This window comes from Cricetulus griseus, chromosome 3, assembly GCF_003668045.3.
Source record: "Cricetulus griseus strain 17A/GY chromosome 3, alternate assembly CriGri-PICRH-1.0, whole genome shotgun sequence".
NCBI classification, from domain to species: domain Eukaryota; kingdom Metazoa; phylum Chordata; class Mammalia; order Rodentia; family Cricetidae; genus Cricetulus; species Cricetulus griseus.
Genome location: NC_048596.1, coordinates 241,620,749 through 241,639,446, shown reverse-complemented (window position 1 = coordinate 241,639,446; position 18,698 = coordinate 241,620,749). Strand labels below are relative to the sequence as shown.

The 18,698-nt window shown below is 38.4% G+C and overlaps 1 protein-coding gene across 4 annotated transcripts in view; it reads right to left on the bottom strand.

The window, feature by feature from the left end:
- Amph (amphiphysin) overlaps nt 1-18,698 on the bottom strand; it is a 186,299-nt gene that overhangs the window by 70,087 nt on the left and 97,514 nt on the right. For all 4 annotated transcript variants that reach the window (XM_027409380.2, XM_035441502.1, XM_035441504.1 and 1 more), the window contains exon 3: nt 14-68. In XM_027409380.2, the coding sequence (XP_027265181.1) occupies nt 14-68 (55 nt within the window). The remainder of the gene's footprint in view (nt 1-13; nt 69-18,698) is intronic.

Genomic DNA, 18,698 nt, shown 5'->3' with positions numbered 1-18,698 from the left:
ATATATACATTACCTTTGATTGCTGCTAAATATCCTCGGAGTTCCCGCTGAAGTCTGGTACCCTCTGCCTGAAAAACACACAAGTACAAAGATGCTAAACAACTTGCCTATATTTTGCATGCAAATGTGAAGACATGATAAGATTCAGTTATCATCACCAGAAACTTGTTACTGAAAATATGTATATGTGTAAGCACAGTCTGAACAAGACGATATACCCATCTCAGTATTTATTCAGGTGTTATTCAGAAGAACAAAGGACAAAGAAGATTTTGCTAAGAGTTAAATGGGGACCAGAAGACAGACTATATATGTACTCAAGAATAACCTGTAGAAAGACTCCTATACACTCTCTGCTTCTTTTGATTTTGACACCTGGGAATAACAATACGGTTTTTATCACCTTTGTTCAGAATGGATGTGTAAGTCAGCCTGGTGTGCTGTGAAAAGGCAAGTGCTGAGTGAGGCATGTGGCTGAGCAGTCAAAGTTTCTGAAAGCACACACACTACACATATTTTTGTCTTGTGATCATGTCACAAAGTTGCAAAAACAACCTTTCCACCTTGAGTTTAATGAGGATAATTATGGCATTCATATTCACTCAATAAATCAATCAAATGATTATGTGTATGATTATAAATTATCATTGAATACAAACCTAAAATTTCTAGGTAAAATATGTGTATCACACAAAAATGGCATTTAGCACTAAACAGCCATTCAAAGTACTTGGAGTTATGAATTAACCATGAAATGTCCATCATTTTTAAATATAGACAGTGATTAATACAAAGAAATCTGACAAAAAGGGATTTACCTGAAGACCATTTTTTTTCTTAAGGTACATCCTACTGAGTACCAATGAAGTGCAGAAAGAGTGGCATTGTTTCTTTTCACTCTATGTAACATGCATGGAAATTATGTTTGAATTAATCTCAGGCTACTTTTTGCAACTCTGCATACTGATAACATCAGATAAGAGCTGAGGGTTACTGCATGTGTTGGAATATATGAACTTTAATCAAAGCGGCTCCATTCAGAATGGGAAAAGGAACTAGTCAAGTTTTAAGCAAGTGACCCCCTGTTTAGTGTGTTGACATGGTTTAAGTAAACATTCTCGGGTTCCCTTGTCTTGCACCATCTAGAACTACAGTGTGAAGGAAAACTGCAAAAAGCTCAGTGGGAAATGGGTGAAATTATAAAACAAGAGTGGGCAGACACAAAGCATGCCACGGAGAAGAGAAAGGGTAGAATGTTCATGATAAACAAGAGATGAGGTGGAGAGTGAAGAGCTCCTAGAGAAGCTACAGGACAGAGAAGCAGAAAGAAAGCTAAGACAAAACCTTGGAAAAGGGACTTTTCCCACGAAAATCTAAATCTAAGTACAGAAGATCATCCCCTGCTTCATTTTCTCCAGAAGCCATACCCCATAGTCAACTCTGGTCCAAAAGCACTTAATGGAAAATTCCATAAACAATCCTACATTTTAATGTGTGCCCTGAACAAGATCATAAATCCTGTGTTTTGCCCTTGTGTTCCAATAAACTTTACTTCATCTTATAATGGCTCCACAGAGTGAGAACACTCATTGTGGTTATTTAGATATGCCAAAGAAAATCCACAAAGTTCCTGCATAGAGTAAAAAGGTGAAAATTTGAAGACAAGAAAGAAGAAAAATGGCTTGCTGAGGTTACATGATCTTACAAGCTATGATAAGTTATTTTTAATTTTCTACTGTGTCTTATCTATAAACATGTAGATTACAGGTGTGTGTGTATGAGAAAAGACAATATATTCATATAATTCATGGCTTTGGAAAATTTGGTTTCCCTTCAGAAGAGGAGGAAGTGTTGAAAGATGCAAAAATAGATTTGGGAGATTTTATTATTGCAGACCTATCATAATTCTTTTAATAAGAGCAATAGCATCAAAGTTGGCTATAGTACTTCGCTTGGGCCATAGAATGTGAGTAGAAGTGCCATGCACTGCTAAGCTGGAAGTCATCATACAGCCCTGACACATCTTTCCTTTGTCTTGTGTCCTACAGTGTTTCAGATGGCTACTGTTTTCCCTGGGTCCCAGGGTGACACTAACATATGATACAGCTCATTTTTGCAGTTCCAAAAGTAAGAACCATTTCTGTAGAAAGCCATGGAGATAATCTGACCTCAGCAGATTGTAGGCCAAACTGCCCAATTAAATGAGTCAGTGAACACTGAGAATGCTGACCTGTAGGGAAGGCAGAAATACAACAACAAAAGATTCAATGGAGTTCCTGAGTGGATAAGCATTATGGGAATTTGCAGAACCATTCAGAAAAGAAAACAAACTGGAAATGTTAAGGACAAAGCAGATGGTTAGAGGATTGTGGAAACTTGAACAATGGGAAGAGGTGAAATGGTGCTGAGAGAGAAGCTAGGTTTCACATCAGAAATTAAGATATTTAGAGGGAATCCAATCTGAAGTGAACATTTGGTTTTCCTGAACTGATTTGAACCCAAAGCATTCTAAAGCTGGAAGTTCTAAAAGATGTAGTTTAAGGGGATTTGGGTTCCTTGAGGTCACTCTTCTCAAACCAGGTAAGTGGAGAATCTGGGATGCCTCAGTGTCTTCTCCAGGGCCATGAAGAAGAATAACAACTGAAGCCATTAGGGCAGAACCTTACACATGTCTCTGGCTTTCAGATGCTGGCTCTGTTTTTGGTTCTTCTTTGGAACAGCCCAGGATCCAGAGATGAGGACTGCCTCACTTCACATAAAGAAAGATACCTTACTGTCAGCATCTCATGCAGGGAGCATGCAGAGCCCACTGTGAAAACGGTGGCCATATGTCACCAGGATTGTTCAGAGTAACTAGAAATAGCAAAAGTGTAACAGGAAAATAATTCATCTCCCAAAGACTCATGGAACATAGTATGTCAGATGAAGTCCACAGTTAAGCCACTGCCTTTCCATTCAAAACAAGAAATAAATTTAGATTATTCATGCCCCTTTCCATAGACTGGATTCATCTTGCCAACAGGAAACAATAATTTTTTAATGAAATGGGATTCTCAGAAGAGATTATTTTTTAATGTAAGAGCTAGGAAATGTTCAGGCTGTGAGGCACTAGCTTAAATAGATGAGTTTAATTTAAGCAGAACACCAGAGCTAATTTAAATGACTTTCTTCTTTCTTAGTTATTAACATGTTTAATTTTCCCTGTAAGGTTATGTAAATCTTTCAGTAACAACCACATTGTAGGGGAAGCTGTAGCCACGCCTACTTAGGGGCTGGCTACAGGTGTGCCTGACCACGCCCTCACAAGCTTTCGAGGGCGTGGTCAGGGGATGTAGGGTGACTGCATTTTCGATTTCGATTTCTCTTTTGGGCTTGCATACAGACTGCTGCCACGCCAGCTGGCTAGGTCGCTCTGTAAGTAAGGCTTTTCCCTATTAAATACCCTTATATTTCTACCTGACTCCGTATTGGTAATTTCCCACTATACCACATGGAACTCCATCTAAAATTCTGCCAGATTCCAAAATGTAAAAGGCTTTTCAGAAAACTTCTTTACCTACAACATGCCATGGGGTAGGTGAAATGTCCCTACATCATTACTGTGGGTGATGCAATAATAGATGATTGCAATTAATAGACTCTTTATCTCTACATGTATCTGCCCTCGTTTTATATTCATCTATTATAAATGCCAGGATCCCTGTAGGTGTGTGGTCTAGCAGAATTGTGTAATGGTTCTAAGACTTGGCTGTTGGTGGCTTCTAAGTGGAAAAGTATAGACTCATAGCCCCTCTCCTGTGATCCTGTCCTGTTCTATAATAGTCGAGCTGGTGGCTGTCCTTCCCCACTCCCCCATAACACAGTGACACTTTTGCAGCACTGACATGAAGATCTGGAAAATATTTTCCAATGTACTGTGTTTATCTAGTGTTGGTTTTCTCCACACATTTCTAATGATTCCTTCAGTTTCTCCAAAGCTCCCTTTGCATCTCCACAGAGCCCAGACCTGAACGCAAATTCTCTTCAATTGAAAAACTCTTACCTCATTGCTCAGATTTCACTGAATATGAAGCCATTCTAAATTCCTCTGAGGACTGTCATTTCAATAAGTCAACCATGAATTTTGTATTTATTCTGTATGTGTGTAGAAACTACATTTAAACTCCCACATCTGTGGTACTACATGCCTTTACTTTTCTAGACTATATTCTTTGTTTGTTTGTTTGTTTTGTTTTTTTTCGAGACAGGATTTCTCTGTGTAGCTTTGGAGCCTATCCTGGCACTCTCTCTGGAGACCAGGCTGGCCTCAAACTCACAGAGATCCTCCTACCTCTGTCTCCCAAGTGCTGGGATTAAAGGCATGCGCCACAAACGCCCAGCTTAGACTATATTCTTTTATGTAATTCAACACCAAATCGTATTAAGATTATTTTTTCACCTCTTGATCACAGTGTCTTCAGGGCTCTTGGCTACAGTAGAGCAAAGGAATGCACATAAAATTAAGTTAACTGGATTTCTTAGCAATATTCTTTGAACAAGACCCAAGAAAGATCTGCCACCTACAAAATTCCTTGTCCTGCCAAACATAGTAGCATTGCAACATATCTCCAATGTTGCTCAGAAGTTTTGTTTTCTGTTTTTTTCAATTGAATCATTTTCGGTTTGTCAGGAGCTGCCTGATATTTCTCAAGCCCAGCTGGCCCTCCATGTTGCACTTTCCCACACACAGCCTAAGGAAGTTATACCCCCTTTTCTTCCACATTTAAGTTCTCCCAATCACTCTTCCCATGGAGTTTCATACTCTTCTAGCATGAGGAAGAAGAATGCACCCTCTCAGAATGCACCTGCTTCTCAGAAAACATAAAATCGTCTTGGAGACATGTGACAATTTCGTCACAGGAGTTTCAAAAGTTAGCAGGCACACACAAAGTACATTTGGATTAAAAGCCCACTGCCCAGGTCTGAGACTCTGCCTGTTCTTTTCTCTTGTGTGTAGATCTCATCGACACACCCCCTATGGTCAGTTGAAGTTAAAAATCAAATTAACAGAGAAACACTGCAGTAAGCAGGTCAGCAATGAGTATTTCAAATATCTTTGTTAGTACAAGTAAGTCACATTTCATGCTTAATTCAATGTGTTTCAAGTTGCTTTTTACCACATTGGCCCAGAGTAACAAAAGCTCATTAATTATTTGCATATCTGTCAGGGAGTGCAGCACAGTGTGGAGTGGTAACTAGAAAACCCAGGCTTCAAAACAGCTTCATTCACAAGTCTTCAGAACCTTGGATAGCTGCCACTGTACAGGAAGTACCTAACTAGCAAGGAACAATGCCACTGAATTAAATATCAATTATATACTCTGGTGGTGACAGGAGGACTTTCTATGAAGTGGGAGAATGATAGGAGCTTCTAAGGCCTTTGGAAGACTTCTAGGTCTTTGACTTCAAAGCCAGGTCTCCATTAAGGTATAATAAATAACACATGAAAATTAAGTAGCATTGAAGAATTAAAGTACCCGAGAAATTAACCCCAGCCTGCAAGAGTCAATAAAGAACAATTTTATTTGCTTGATTTTATTTCAGTTGTTCCTTTTCAGAAAAAAAGAAGCCAATGTTTAGGTATTAAGTTGCTAAGATTATGAACAAAATGTATAGAATTAATTATTCTTTAGGGCACAAGGTCATCCTGGATCATTTTGCAAACTATTTTTTATATACCACCTTGTGCATGACACTCTAGTCAGGGGATGTGAATCACTTAACCCTCACTGACTTTAGAAAACTAGACCCAACAGACAGATGTTAATAATAAAGTTATGCAAGTCTGCAAATTACCTGAGGTGGCAGAGGATTAATATCTATTTAAAAACAGTAAATGTTGAATTATCTTAGTAAATGTGGCAAATGTAATAACTGATTTATCTTTTCAGGTAATTTTTGCTACAAAAATACACCTCTTTCTCAGCAGACACTCTGTAAGAACAAGGCCATGTTGAACTGGAGCACCAAGATTGTGAGAGCCAAGAGCAGGAAACTTGATGAGTATGAGTTGGGTATCTCTCAGGTTCAAGGTTCATCAAGAGATGAACTCAGATCTCAAGGTGCAGCTGTGGGAACTCAGCTTCATCTTGCCTAAGGAAACTGAAGTTGGTGGAGGTTGCAAAGTTATCATAATTTTTGTACCAGTTCTTCAGCAGAAATCATTCCAGTAAGTTCAAGCCCAGCTAGTGCATGGATTGGGGGGAAAAAGTTCAATGGGAAGCATGTAGTCTTCATCACTCAGAGGAGGATTCTGCCTAAGACACCTCAAGAAAGCCAAGCAAAAAAGAAACAAAAGTACCCAAAGCATCACCTTGACTGCAGTGCTTGACACCATCATTGAGGACTTGGTCTTTTGCAAGCAAAATTGTGGATAAGAGTATTCCTGTGAAATTGGAGGGTAGCAAGCTCTAAAGATTTAGAGAGTGGCTGGAACATGTGGCGTGTATAAGAAGCTCAGCAACAAGTGTGTTAATTTCAAATTCCCAGAATTTCAGTTGTAAAGCAATGACTAAATAAAGTGTCATTTGTAGTTATATATATATATATATATTATATATATATATATATATATATATATATATATTGCATGTATAGGAAAAAGTTTCAATTAAGCCACCTCTCTAATTAAGAAGCCAGGAACTGGCATTTAGTAAAAGGCCTTCCTATGAAGCCCACAGTAATAAAGCCTGCACTTCAGAAGACAGAACTTCACAATGTGATTTCAGAAGATTAAACCCTGCCATCTCATCCATTAGGATAGGCCTACAAGAATTAACCTTATTATTTTTGCCCTTTGCTGACATTTCTCTCTTGATAATGGCTGAAGTCATACATCAAAATTAGAACTGGCTGATTTATAAGAGTTCAGGAAAATTAACTCAAGCATAAAAGTGATGTTAATAAAATGTGCTTATCCCTTTTTAGACTTAAATGAAATTATATTATCAAAGAATTGAGACTTAATAAGGCCTTAATCAGTACCATGACTATTAAGAAGTTAACAAGTAATAACATCAGAATCCACGAGTGATCTAATACTCTAGGCTACTGAATTCTACAAGCACCCACAGGGAGCTAGAAATTGAATGCTCCCTCAGACAAGTTTGGATGCTGCTAAATTGTGAAAGTCTTTCAAAAGTAAAAGAGGCAGTGCATCTATGACACATGGCTCTCACCTCATGTTGAACAATATATGGCAACAGAATCCATCATTAAGAACTATAGTCTAGGGGTGTTGAGATGGCTCATCAGTCAAGACTACTAGCTGCTCTCCCAGAGAACCCAGGTTCAATTCATGGCACCTAAATTGCAGCACACAACTCTCTGTAACTACAGTTCCAGGAGATCTGACAACCTCTTCTGGACTCTGCAGACAACAGGCACACAAGTGATACACAGATATTTATACAGGTAAAACATGCATGCACATTGCATAAAAGCTAACCAATGAAGTCATCACTGCTGCTAGTGAGATACAGCTGGAGATATGACCTGCTGCCATTATACAATTAAGTTTATGGGTTTATGACCTTTGGTTTCACATGCACACACATGTTTGTTGGGGGGAAGAGAGAGATAGTTGTGGGTATGATTTAAATGCCTTTTTTTAATACACAGAGCACATATTGAGTAGATAAGGGGAGGGTGGTTGAAAAAAAGGAAACTCAACAGAAGCCTCACCCCAACAATAGCTGTCCCCATGTCTTCTTGTTCTGTGTCCTTTACTGTTCATGTAGATGACAGTTCTACCTACCACATTCTTTCATGACTAAATTGAACAGACTTGAAAGCTCTATAAAAACAACTTCTGTGTCAAGGTAAGGAAATGCATTAATAAGGGGGAGGAATGTGTCTTGTCTGTCACTAGTCCAGTCACAACAGAACATCTAAAATGTTCCTGAAGATGCCACTTACAGTCTAAAGTGTAATCTATCTTCCCAGGGATCCTATAAAAGAAAATCATAGCATGGGGTCCCAGCCAACAGAAATGCAGTTTCTCGCATGTCTCCAGATGTGGATGCAGGGAACCCAAGATATTACAAGTTTTGCTTCTCCTTGGCATAGAAGGAGCCACCCTCAGTGCATCCTCACAGTGTACATGAACTCCTGCATTCTCTGCCTCCTCTTGTCATAGGACTGGCCATGTCAGGTTAGGACTCACGCAAATGACTTTAGTTAATCTAATCTACAACTATAAAGATATTATGAAAAATACAGGCACATTCCTAGGTCCTTAGGCTTAGCACTCAGCATATGAATTTGGGGGAAACAAAGTTCACTTCTTAACGGGACAATATCCTCAATGGAAGCAGTTAATACAGGAATATAATTGCTCAGTTTGACACTACTGAGTTGTTCCTTTATTCCAGGAACTGTCCTGAATGTCATAGTTCTGTCTGAATGTCATAGTTCCCAACAATTCCAGAAGACTGCCATGGAGTTTTAGAGTTTTAGAAATGGAGATTTTACCTTTTAGAGATGAGAAACTGGGCACAGAAGCAGAAAACTTGCCCCAAATAACATCTATCTAGTAGACAGAAATTTGCTGTTTGGCTTTAGGTAGTCTGGGCTATTTAAGCCCTATAAGTGCCCAAGTGTTGATCTATAACTCTCTATCAGTTTTGTGCTACAGGCTGTGAAGAAATGGTGAGGACAATGAAGGATGAGACCATCCACGAAGAGTGAGACTTCAATGAGGAAAATATAGCCAAGGCCACCATTCCTTGTGTTCTCATACTTACAATGTCAAAATTGATGACTTGTTTTTCTCAAAATCTCACGACTCCAGAGTTTATTTGATGTAATTTGTGTAGCATCATGACAATGTGCTTTGATCACATTGCCTGACTTTAAAATTTGAGCTTTGATTCATAGGCTTCATAGCTCAGCAGGACTGTTGGTTGCCTCCCTACTTTGGAAGTAGATTATATAGTGCCTTTGGGAATCATAACACTAGTTCTCATAGAGGTGACATTCAGGTAAGTTTCAGTTCAGTGGTAAACTAGCATCCTCCCCAATAACAATCTGGACATTTGTTCTTGTACCCAGAGAGAAATGTACACTTCACCCTCAATAAGGAAACCTTTCCTTTCAACAGATGGAGACCACTACAGTAAAACAAACACAACCAATCAAAATTCAGAGTTTGGAGACACATCCCAATGAATACATCTACAAAATAATCCCTCACGTAAGGCTCAGAGAACACTGTTTATGTGTGTGTGTGGGGGGGTATGTGAGAGTATAAGAAACAAAAGTGTAGAAACTTTGCTGTGAGATTGTGCCTTCTAGTATTTCAGAAGCTTCAGGCATAAAGTCTCACCAACATGACTGCCCAAGTGTGATCTGAAAAAGCACAATATCAATGGAAATTACAAAGTAAGTGGGGGAAGAGCTCATGAAGCCCCAACTTTACACAAATAACTACAGCAACCAAGGAATATTAAGAGTGGAAGAAGCCGGGCGTTGGTGGCGCACACCTTTAATCCCAGTACTCGGGAGGCAGAGGCAGGCGGATCTCTGTGAGTTTGAGGACAGCTTAGTCTCCAGAGCCAGTGCCAGGATAGGCGCCAAAGCTACACAGAGAAACCCTGTCTCGAAAAACCAAAAAAAAAAAAAAAAAAAAAAAAAAAAAAAAAGAGTGAAGAAATAATCTCCTCCAGGGAAGAGAACTCCAATTGGCTGTTCAATAACAAATGCTCAGGCCTGAAAACAAACATACAAGTAACATATCTAGGAATATATTATGCAATATCAATTGTACAAGAGGCCACAAACTTGACAAAGATCAATGAGGCTTAAATGGAAAGGTTTGATAGGATGAAAGGGGGGAGAAAGGTTATTACATTATAATCTCAAATATTTTAAAAGTAAAAATAAATAAATAAAATGATTTCTATCCTTCTAGTCATACAATCTTGAGCAAGTCATTTAGCCTGCTTAATTCTGTTCTGTAAAATGAAGGTGATCACAGGACTTACTTTCTTGAGCAACAAGAATGGCTAAGCAGTTAGGTCCATGGAAGTTTCTGCAGAATGGGCCTGGCAAGTTTCATAAGCTCAGTATTGTTATATATCACTATCACTATCACTATCACTATCACTACCCTAGTCAGTGCTTTTCAAATGTTCCACTATGTCAAAAGTGGATGTTTCATAAATGCTTAATGGAATTAAGATGGTTCAGTGGATGAAAGTACGAATTCAGCAGGCCTACCAACCCAAGTTTGGCCCCTGGAATCTAAGCAGACACCATGGTACACATCCATAATCCCAGCACTCTTATGTTGAGATTGGAGAGAATGATGGGAGAATCACCTAGAAGCTTGTAGGCCAAATACCTTGATTTCAAAGCTTAACAACAGACCCAGCCTCAACAAGGTGGAAGACTGCAATACACATGTTGTAACCATGGACCTGCTCTTCATAATTAATAAGTAAATGAGCTAAATTCTGCTCTGTACCATGATGCAGCAGAATACCTTCATAGGGAACATACCAGACTCCCAAACAACCTCCCTGGGAATTTGTGATTCGTCTTTGTTTTTCATTTTTACTTCTAAGTATCAAATATGCAGACAAGCTATTCAGAAAGTTTTTTATGGTTTTAAATATTGCAGCAATAAAGAGTCCAGGGACACACAGGGGCAATTTATGCAGGTGTATGAGAAATATGTAACAATAGATATGGGAGACATTAAGCTGATTTGAAAATTTACTGACTGAGGAAACTAGAAAGCATGAATATTAACAGCAGAAAATAATTAACCTAATTCCCACAATGAAAGGTTTATAATATTCATTTTCTTACAGGTACAGCAAAATGATAATTGTAGGTCACTGTGTAAATCAAGTAGATACTGTACTTAGCTTATAATTAGCAAAGTTCTTCTTGAAGAACATTTCCACAACAAATACCTTCATCCTTTTTTAAATTTTATTTTATTAGTTCAAATTAGGAACAAGCTTGCTTCAGATGTCAATCCCTTCTCCCTCTCCCTCCCTTCCCCCCAACATCCCACCTGCACCTTCATCTTTTGTTTGTGATAGTCTAGTAGGGCTTGGAAACTTAAAAATCACAGGTTTCCTTATAAGGCTTATAATTAAGTATGGGTTCATATTTAAATACACATTCAATTAAGGAGCCATTATATCTCCTGTCTCTGTGGAAAATCAGACCATGGTTCCATCATAGCATGACATTTTAGGACACAAGTCAAATGTGTGACTCAATTTTGAAGCCAGAGTAGAATACAGGGATCAACATTTTTTTAAGACCCTCCACCTGATGCTTGTTGGAAACTTCACTAAATCTTCATTGCATCTATCTATTACATTATGGGAACTTTACATTGACTAGCATCTAGTACACAGCCCTACACTTAAAAACAAATGCTTGTGTCCAGGGTTCAGACAATTGCCATAAGAGATTCCTAGTAAGATATCTTTTGTTTAGAATGTTATTCCTATGGCAGTGCCAACTATGGGATTGCAGGGTGACTTCAGCCCAAATGAAACAACAGAATGGCTGCAAACCTGAAACTGACTGCAGCTTATTTATATAGATTTACATCCATCTCAGATGGTCACTCCCTAGGTACCCATGTGAAAGATGCCTGATTCTCTGCATGTCATAGCAGCATGACACAGTCCTAGGCTGGGAGTCATTCAGAGAGAAGCTTCCCAACTAGGAATGAACTTTTCTCACAGGTGGCAGTGGAGCTATGTGTAATCAGTCTTTTAATGGCTATCGAAGAATAAGAAACCAAACGCTCCTCAGTTGTCACAGTTGCTATGGGTAGGAAAAAGATAATCAAAGATAAGCAACTGACTACGATATATCAAAAAAAGTCTTTAGAGAAAAACATGAAAAGAGTCTCTTCCAGGAACAATCTCTTTAACTGGGAACAGGCACCACAGAAAATGGCATCAGCAATGATGTTAGAAATGTCTTTAGTCTCACTGAGTGAAATTTCAGTTCATTTTAAAGTTTGTGATTTCAAAAGGATAGAACAGGAGGGTAATGCATGCTGTTGCTAATAAGAGGAGACACATATGAGTAAGGAGGCTGAAGATGGTCAGGTTATCTAACAAAAATGACAAGCATCTTTCCTCTTCTGGCATCATAGACAGCAGCTGTAGCATGGATACAAAGTAGGCCAATCCACTGATAGGGGATGTCCTTTGGTTGATGAATAAAACACTAATTGGCAAGGCAGGAAGTATATCTAGGGCCATGAGAGGAAAGAGAAGAAAAAGATGCCATGTATCAGAGGAAGGAGTAACAGGTCCAGACCCTTCTCTGGTAAGATAAGACCACCTGGAAACACTTAGATTAATAGAAATGGGTTAATTAACCCAGAGCTAGCCAGTAAGAAGTCCTAGCCACCGGCCAACAATTTTATAATTTATATAGTGTCTGTGTGCTTATTTGGGGCTGAAGACAGGTGGGACTTGGAGGGACAAGAAAACTCCAGTTACAATCTGCCCCTACCTATACATATCCATTCTTTGCTCCCTCTTATAGGAGGCAACATTGCTGACAACCTTGATGGGTTACAATTTGTAAGGACACACATTATAAAAAAACAAAAACAAAACCACTGTGGCCCTGTGACCTGCCTAGGGAACTCATGTCTCACCTGCCTCTCTACAACCTTTCCAGCACATCTCCTTCAGACCAGGAGCCCAAGTCAAGCCGCTTAGCCCATCCACACCTGCAGAGACAGTCTTCACTCAGAACTTAGTGAGCAACTTATTTTGCTATGACTAATGTATAATGAATACATCTCAAACAATTAAACAAAGACTCACCAAAAGTTACAGTGTATTTCATGGCACTTAGTATATTATTTAACCTTTTCAGTAATATCTCTTATGTTCTCACTGACCTTGGAGAGATCAGTTGTGAATTACTGCTATCAAGAGAAAGCACAGCAATTCATTTGTTTTTCTAAGGATATTAATTGTGGTTGGAGTATATTCATCCACCAAACTAAGAAAACTATGAGAGAAAACTGTATCATGAGGGTGGAAATAAGTAACACTGTTTAAAGACTCTGTTTCTTCTGATCATTGATTTAAATGTGTCAAAAGAAAGGTTTCTGTAAACTAAAGTAAAGCTTAACCAAAGCAAGAGTAGTGTCAGATGTCTCATAACTCTTTCTCCAGTGCCCAGTGCCCTGTGCCCTGTGCCCTGAAGACTTGATGCTTATGTGCCCCTGGGTACCAATGCATTTGATGGGCATTTACCTATAGGGAAGTTGTTCTCTACCTATTACCTCAAACCAACTACTCCACTTGTGTGCGCCAGCCTTCCACCTGGGTTCAGATCTGCTGAGCATTCCTATGATGAATCAACACATTTTCCTTTGGGAACAAATGGATTCCATCATGATCTATGTTTGCCATCTTAACCAATGTTTTCTTTGCTCTACTTTCTTTCTCGGCTGTACTCCTATCTTGCAGACTATAGCTCGGCTAAGAAGCAGAGCTTGACAACTGATCTCTTCAGGCCTCCCAGCTTCCTGCTCACTGCTTGATTTGTTCCTTACTTACCTGCATTTCCATAGCTCTTGAGTTTTTCGAGAAGACAATATAATTAACCTATTTATTACATTCTGATTTATTGTGTGATTTAAAGATCTTTAATAGCAGTGACTTTGTCTGTTTTCTTCTTGACATTTCCTAATGGCATAGCTCAGCTCCTGACATATAAGGCAGCCAATAAATAGCAAATGGATACTTTGGTACTTGCCCAATGTTGTTCCAAATATGCTTTCACATAATGTCAGCTATCAAACAACCTACAAATGACCTTGGCAGTTGTTACTAGAGTAAACGGCTTAAATGTTGTAACCTTTTGTGGATTAAATTGGTGCTCAATACTATACAGCTCCTGCTGAGAATAGAGTGAAGGCTCCTGTAGGAACCTCCTAGAGATGCAGACAGATGCTGATCCACTTACAAGATAGCGTATCACAATGGGTTTTTACTTTAATAGACATCAAGTATAAATTCAGGCAACAGGACTCACAATTCTCTTAGAAGTAATTAGCTGATATCAATTTAGCACACAGATGTTTTATAATAAAGAGTTTTTCAGAAACAAATGAGCTTTCTCTGAAACACAAAGCATATTTTCACTAATAATTTTATTTATCTTGAGAATTTCATATATTATATATATATGAATATATATAATGAAATCTGATCATTATTTCTTCTTTCTAACTTCTCCCATGAGCTCCAACACATTTCCCTCCAAACTTCATTACCATCTTCTTTTATTTTAGTTTATAATCCACTAAAAGTCCCCAAAATATGGTGCCAATATTTTCCTGTGACATTGGTGTGTGTGTGTGAGGGGGAGGTGTATGGTTCAGAATACAGGGAACCTACCAGTTGCCACATCTTCAAAAAGGAATAATTCACAGTCCCTCACCAGTTACCAACTGCCAAGAGCTACCCAGTAAGGAGTGGGCCCTGGAGAACATTTCCTCCATTTATGCCAGAATTGGGGTTGGCTCTACTTTGTGTGGGTAACTACTGATTGTGTAAGCTCATGAGTTCAATAGTCATGGCATGATCCAAAGACAGCATCTCACAGTAGTCGTCCCCATCCTTCAGCTCTTATTTACTTTCTACCTCTGCCACATGTGTCCTGAGTGGTGGTGTTGAGGGTGATCAGTGTGGATAGCTCATTTATGGCTGAACATTCCATCTCTCATTTTCATCATTTTCATCTCTGCATTAACCACTGCTACCCAATGCACTTTTTTTTAATACTAGAAAGTAAAGAATGAAATTGGAACTCAAAGACAAGAGAAGCATTCTGCTGCATAGATAAAATGATTAGATTATAAAATATGTATAAAAATGTATAAGACTCCCTGTGCCATCAGATTTTTATGACACCCATGGTTATAAGGTTGCTCAGGTTACAGCTGAGACAAACCCAGTAAGTATTTTTCTTCCAAATATGAGGGCAAAGGAAGAAAAAAGTTAGTGACAACAAACTGATGGTGAATGAGAGAGGAGGCATATAATGTACAAAACAAGAAACACATTCTCCAAGGAGGCAAGTAAAAACCAGGATGCACTAATTAAGTGTGTGGATATTGTAGCAGCCACCGAGTATTTCTTTAAATGACTAGACAGGAAGTCTTTCTTTAGGAATATAGAAATCTAATAGACATCAATACATACATGAGTAGCTGTCACTCAAAAAAGTGGAAAAAAAGAGAATGCATTAGTGAAGCATTCTGAAAGGACTGGGAAATATCAGGTCAACTGTAGATTAAGAACAGATCTTTTCAGTGTTGTATAGAAACATAATGGATTTTTTGCCACATGCCTGTAATCCACAGTAGAGTTTATAATGCATAGCATTGCTATAAGTCCTTAGTTCACAAAGCCGTGTACATATTATCATTCAGCACAACAAGCATGGGCAGTATGCAGCCAGGGCACTCCAGTACTACACATGTAAACTGCCTATCCTGTTGCTGAATGTTTTTTGTGAACAGCCATTACATAATGCTAATTCCTTGACTTTACCACAACCTTTTTTAATAAAACTGAATTGAAAGAGAAAAAAAAAGAACACTTTTTTTTTTTTTTTTTTGGAAAAAGTGGGATTCCAATGTGAACATAAGGGAGGTTCAGGCAAGAACAGGCAGTCATAAGGAATCAAGTGCACTGGAGGATGTAAAATGAACTTGGAGACAAATGGTCTGTCCCCAAGGAAAGACCTCACCCTAGACACACTGACCACAGCCTGTCACTGCCACAACTCTCCTCACGTAATCACAACAGAGTGGCTTGTCTCAAATGCACCTCCTTATCCTGATCCGAAAAGAGAAAAGATTCTTACTTGGCTGGTAGGCTGCTGAGTTCTGCCAGATATTAGAAGGAGAAATGGGAATAGATCTCCAGGTTTGGTCAAAGAAGGGTTTAGTGTTCTGAATGTAAGAGGAAGCCCAAACTTAATTGCAATGACAAATTATTTATGTCTAACACAGCAGGAGTCTGAATGAAGCCACGAGGCAAACAAGTCATACAAGACAAGAGGTTAGATATTTTGTGTTTTAAAATATATGCAGGAAGTGAAGCATATTTTTATTTATTTTTTATTATTTTATTTTTTCTTTATTTTTTATATATTTGAATTACAAACAAGATTGAATTACATGACAATCCCAGTTCCCTTCTCCCTCCCTTCCTCCCCTACCACCCCCTCAACTAAAATCCTACCTATCATATGTCCTTTCTTCTAATCTACACCTGGCTCAACCTTTCTGCTTCCTCATGACCTCTGCATCCTTCCTTTTCTTCCCTTCTCATTCTCCTAGCTCCCCCCTCTTCCCATGTTCTCAATTTGGTGAGGCATACTTTTAAACACAGAGAAATTTCTGGTAAACGGTTTCTGGAAGAGTGCAAAGTGAGTAGAAGACATTCCTCCACATGTCATGTCATCCTTTACTACCTGCCCTAAGGTGAAAGGAAAAGCCATCACTTCTACAGTTTCACATTGTTTTCTAGAACCACAGACTACTTGTTCTTTGTGGCAGATGCCCCACAGCCATAACTTTCTGAAGAAGCTTTTCTATTTATTCTCTGCTGAAATGCCACCACAGTCAATGGTACTGTTAGAAACTCTCGTGGGTCTTCTTGCAATCAACCTTCCTTTCTCTCTACTTAAAAGAACCTTCCCCTTTGCATAATGGGCACAAAGAAAAGTCCACTGTAAACCTGAGTTGCTAAAGGTTCTCAGCCAGTGGGTTGAAAACCAGTCATCAGCCCCTTTGTTATATGCTTGTAGCCTCCTGCTAAGTAAACATCATGGATTTGGTGGCATGCCCTTTCAAATCCATTGCCTGTTGTGACTGGACAGAGTTCTGCTATACAATATTTACACAATTTAGAGATTTATTCTCTACAGCCCATGGCCATAAGCCAATGATTTTTTTTCTTCATGTGACCTGGAATAATGCTTGCTGAGGTACTTAAAGTAGAGAACAGAAAAAAAGCATGTTCTATAAATAAATAACCTGCAATTTGTGCCAGAGATGGCCGGGCTTAAGTGGGCCCTTATCCCAACACTGAGGATGCTACTCTGTTTTCTCATACTGGTCATGATGGAACAGGGGTAATTAGAGTCAGCTCTAGAATGCTGGGGAATTTACTGCTTCACTTCTCTTGAGAATTTTCTAAAAAAAAAAAACTAAAACAAAAAGAAAACAAGAAAGAGTATGACTGGTTACAAACGAGCTGTCAGGGATCTTTAGGGTCACTGTATTATAAGGTAGAAACAAAAGACATCTCAAGCACAGATCTTATTCCTAAAAACCTAGAATAACATTTCATCCTCTTAGGCAGTGGTTCTCAACATGTGGCTCATGACCCCTTTGGAAAAACTTCTATCTCCAAAAATATTTACAGTATGATTCAAAATATGTAGCAAAATTAAAATTATGAGGTAGCAACAAAAATAATTTTACAGTTGGGTGCTACCACAATATGAGAAACTATACTAAAGGGTCACAGCATTAGAGAAATTGAGAACTACTGCAGGATAAATGCAAACAAACCATGCACTTACACTAATTGTCTAACTCCTAAAGTATAAGAGTACACTCGCCCAATCACAGTGGTTAAAGTTCATATCCATGATGTTCACCTAATAGTATACAAGTGTGTGAAGAAGTGACTAATGGCCTTCATGTTCAATTCATACTAGATTAACTAACTTTTTAAGACATTAATCATACTTACAATTCAGTATAACTTCATTTATAATAGGGCTTTTAAGTTCAATACAGCATAGCCATGGGTCAACTTTGTACCAAAGATACTATTTTATAATCTTCATTATAAAATTTAATTGGTTGATATTAATAACCAAGGTATTTCCCTGTTGAACAGCCCAGCATTAGCAGAACTGAAGGTAACAAACTCTCTGAAGACATTGAGCCAGGCAAGGGAGATTCTCAGCTGGTGAGCTTACTAGCTAGGAGTTCATGGCTAGAACAGTGGTACCAGTCAGTCCACAGCTGGATAGTACTCCATAGTACTCCATAGTACTATTCTACATTAGTTACTACACAGGGGAAGGAGAGATGCAACTTTTTGCAGAAGAACTGTTACAAAATGAAAGTTGTATAAATAAATATTGGTGTAGAGATTACTGAGTAACAAGTGTCTCACTCTCAAATGAGGTACAAATATGGGAAGGAAGAAGATTCAAATTTATCAAGAGACACTGGATTGTAGAACAGATTCATATTGAGCTGAAGTGTTCCCTCTTGTTTTTTACAAGAGTTTATAAAATTAATGTTAATTCTACTTTAAGTATCTTGGGTCTCCAGCAGAACAACATAGACTTAGAAATTTCTTTATCAAACTTTAAATCATAAATTCACTTTCTCTGGTGTTTATATGTCATTGCCTATTCCATCTTAGTAGTTTGTGGCTGTGGAGGAATTGGTCCACTGTGGTTGTTAAATGTTTAAATACAGAGTTGATCGCAGTATTCTCTTACTATATTTTACCTGGCTACAAAGTCTAAAATGAGAGTCTTTCATTTCTCAGACTAATGGTTTGTATCTTTTTGTTGTTACTCTTGCCTAGAGATTTATCAATTCTATTGATTTTTGT